Genomic DNA, 3,379 nt, shown 5'->3' with positions numbered 1-3,379 from the left:
AGAAAGGAGTTTTTTTGTTTTTTTTTAATATTTAGGGCTTTGCGGTCTTTTTTTTTTTTTTAAGTATAGATCAGAGGTTGGGGAACCATTTCCTGCCAAGGGCCATGTGGATATTTATAGCATCATTCACGGGCCATACAAAATTATCCACTTAAACATTACCCTGCTATATTCGGTCATTCACTTAACTAACTCACCCCTACTGCCTCGGCAGGGCCAGAGCACATGATTTGTGGGCCTTTCCTCGCCCGCGGGCCAGACGTTCCCCACCCCTGGCATAGACAAAAGGGCTGCCGTAGGAAGTTATTGTCAGAGGCCGTTTTCCCAGTGTGTGGTCCCTCCTGGGGAAGGGCACCCACAGCAGAGGTGCTGCTCCCTGTGTGATGGGCCTGCAATGCTCGGTCTCATCTCCCAGCACTGGGTTCCCACTGCAGAGCACAGAGGCGTACAGGTTCCGTTGTTGTGAGGAGGCATCCGAGTGGAACAGATCGCTGCCATTGATTAAGGGACCATTGCCAAGTCCAAGAGGGGAGGGCAGAAAGCTGCAGAGCCCTCTGCCCTCTCTCCCTCACGCATGGGAACGGCTGTCTTGGTTCAACCAGGGATTCCCCATGAAAGGGGTGGGTGACAGGCTGTTGCCCACACTGCCAACTCAGCCGGGCCCTCTGCAAACCCGGCACAGCGGTGGGCGCACCATGAGAAGCTTTCTGATCGCTTCGCTCTAATAGCGTGCCCACTTCCCATGACAGGACGTCCTTAGGACCCACCCAGCTTCTTCCTTAAAATATCCTCCTCCCACCAGTGATCTGCCTTCAGTTGGGTTTTGAATGACTCATTGGTACAGTGTTGTCAGTGTTATCAAGGCAAGGACATGCTTTTAAATAAAATAGCTTCTTTTTGACTTCAATTAGTTTGCATTTGGAGTTTTTCATAGGGCGTGTGCCTCAGTGTGTTGAAGGTCTGTGTCTTGCCTTAAAGAACGCTTAAAGAAGGAAGAGAAAACCCGTCAGGAGCTGGAAAAGGCCAAGAGGAAACTGGACGGCGAGACGACTGACCTGCAGGACCAGATCGCTGAGCTGCAGGCCCAGATCGACGAGCTCAAGGTGCAGCTGGCCAAGAAGGAGGAGGAGCTGCAGGGCGCGCTGGCCAGGTCCGCCCCCCAGAGCCCGTGGGAGTGTGTCGTGTGGGCTTTCTGTCCATGTCTGGGTGCAGACCCAAACCCTGGGAGGGAACACGTCATTTCCGAGTTGTTGGGTGTGGCATCCGAACCTCAAAACCCAGGAGCACGTCATTTGTCAGGGCAGCAAGAAAACATAAGCCGTTCTCAGAATTCGCACTGAAACGCACTAGTCTCCTCAGGAAATCCTTGGAAATTCACAGCAGAAAAAATGGCTGTGTCACAGCAAACGTTTGGTTTGTGTCCACGTCGGTATGTTCGAGAAGTTTAGAGAAATACCTTCAGAAAGGATACTCACCCCATACACTTGAAGCATGATTTGCTATTCAGTTCTAGGCCATTAGAAACCAGATGTAGTGGATGTATTTATATCTAATACTTTCATTTCTTTATAAAGAATAACTATTTGGCTACATGGTCATAGGACTTAGAGTTTATAATTTATTATAATCAAAATCTATAACAGACATTTTTCTGTCCTCTACCACTGTTACTCTTCCTTTGGCCAAATTTCTGCCTTTTCATTTACAGAGGTGAGAGCTAGATTCTAAAATTAAAGTTCTCACCACTCACTGTCATGGCTGTCAGCTTCCCCTCATCACAAACATCCCAACTGTGCCCAGTCGGGTGTCTACCACCATCCAGCCACACACCAGCAAGAAGATGCGGATGGGAGAGAGCGTAGGTGGGAGGCCTGGCGGCAGCTGTCTCCTCTGCTGTGTGTTCTAAGGACATCTTTGAATTTGCCGGTTCACTGTAGGACGGCACCAGTTTGGTAGGCTAGACTGCTACCCTGAGCAGTGTTCTAATGATAACATTTTATTTTATAGGGAATTTTTTTAGGTTCTAATCATTAAAGTGATTGTCTTCTCTCTTAATGGAGATAGTTAGCCCTTTGCAAACGGGGCTGGGCTCGATTCTGATTCTGGCTTTGCCAACTAGCTTTCGAGCCTGCAGGTCATTGCCCGTGTGCCTCCGTGCCTGCCGGGCAGGCCCTGTGCCGCACCAGCCTCGTGCCACGGCAGAGCTGGGTAACCAGGTCTCCCTGCGGAGAGGTGCAGGGGCGGTTCCGCGGGGAGCAGCCCTCCCGCGCCCCGGCTGAGTGGGCCCGGGCCTGGCTGTTCTCACAGGGGCGACGATGAGACGCTCCACAAGAACAACGCCCTGAAGGTGGTGCGAGAGCTGCAAGCCCAGATTGCCGAGCTTCAGGAGGACTTTGAATCCGAGAAGGCTTCTCGGAACAAGGCAGAGAAGCAGAAAAGGGACCTGAGTGAGGAGCTGGAGGCTCTGAAAACCGAGCTGGAGGACACGCTGGACACCACCGCCGCCCAGCAGGAGCTTCGGTGAGTGGGGGCCGGCGCCCGCAGGGCTCCGCACGAGAGCGGGCGGACATGGCGGGTTCTCTGGCCTCTCCAGGAGATGGTGTGCGTTCTTTAGGCTGTATTGTAAGTGTCCCCTCTCCGTCCTGGAAATAACGGCGGGTAGAACAGTAACAAAGTAACAGTGGTTAGAAGCAAGCCAGCCTACGCGGGTAGGTGGATGGACCGACAGACTGAGGTGCCTAGGGAGCCGTGATCAGAAAGCCTGTCAGTGCTGGGTATCTAAGGGAAAGACTGACAGACACACCCACCGAGGCTGGAAGGAGACTGGCTTAGACCACGTGAGAGAGGGGACCGGAGGACTAGCTGGGACAGACCCAGAGGAGGAGGTACGGGGTGGCACGCATCTGTTGGCAGCACCACTGGTGAGCGAATAGATGGGAGGGAGGTACGTGTTCAGGACAAGGAGAGGAAGGTGAGGACAGGCACTCGGGGCAGAGGCAGAGGCAGGGGCAGGGGCAGGGGCTGTCACAGATGAGCCAGCTGCCAGGTGCGGACAGAAGAAAGTGACAAGCACAGGCGAGGGAGCACAGCTGGAGACGTTGCACGCGGCCTCCGCGTGTCAGCCACAGAGTCGCAGAGAGCGATAGCCACGAGCTGTGAGCAGAGGCAGCCTGTGGCTCCTGCTGGCGAGAGAGAGAATTCTCCTCAAAGCCGAGGTGTCGTCTCCCAGATGGCTGTCTTGGCCTCTTCCTGACCATCTGCTTCCCCCTCAAGACTCAAGCGGCCAGGTGCAGGGGCCCAGCTCAGGGAGCCCCAGCTCACTGTGGCTGGCAGGTTTGGCTGGCTGCTTGCAGTGTACATGCGCGCGCGCACACACACA

General features: G+C 54.0%; 1 protein-coding gene across 1 annotated transcript in view; it reads left to right on the top strand.

The window, feature by feature from the left end:
* The window catches only part of MYH10 (myosin, heavy chain 10, non-muscle), a 141,703-nt gene that overhangs the window by 112,868 nt on the left and 25,456 nt on the right, over positions 1–3,379 (top strand). Inside the window, 2 exon segments of the mRNA XM_015562590.1 lie at positions 979–1,150; positions 2,308–2,520. Coding sequence (XP_015418076.1) covers positions 979–1,150; positions 2,308–2,520 — 385 coding nt within the window.

This window comes from Myotis davidii, unplaced genomic scaffold (genome assembly GCF_000327345.1).
Source record: "Myotis davidii unplaced genomic scaffold, ASM32734v1 scaffold37, whole genome shotgun sequence".
In the NCBI taxonomy this organism is placed as follows: Eukaryota; Metazoa; Chordata; class Mammalia; order Chiroptera; family Vespertilionidae; genus Myotis; species Myotis davidii.
Note: the sequence above shows the minus strand (reverse complement) of the source record. Positions and strands in the feature narration are given on the sequence as shown.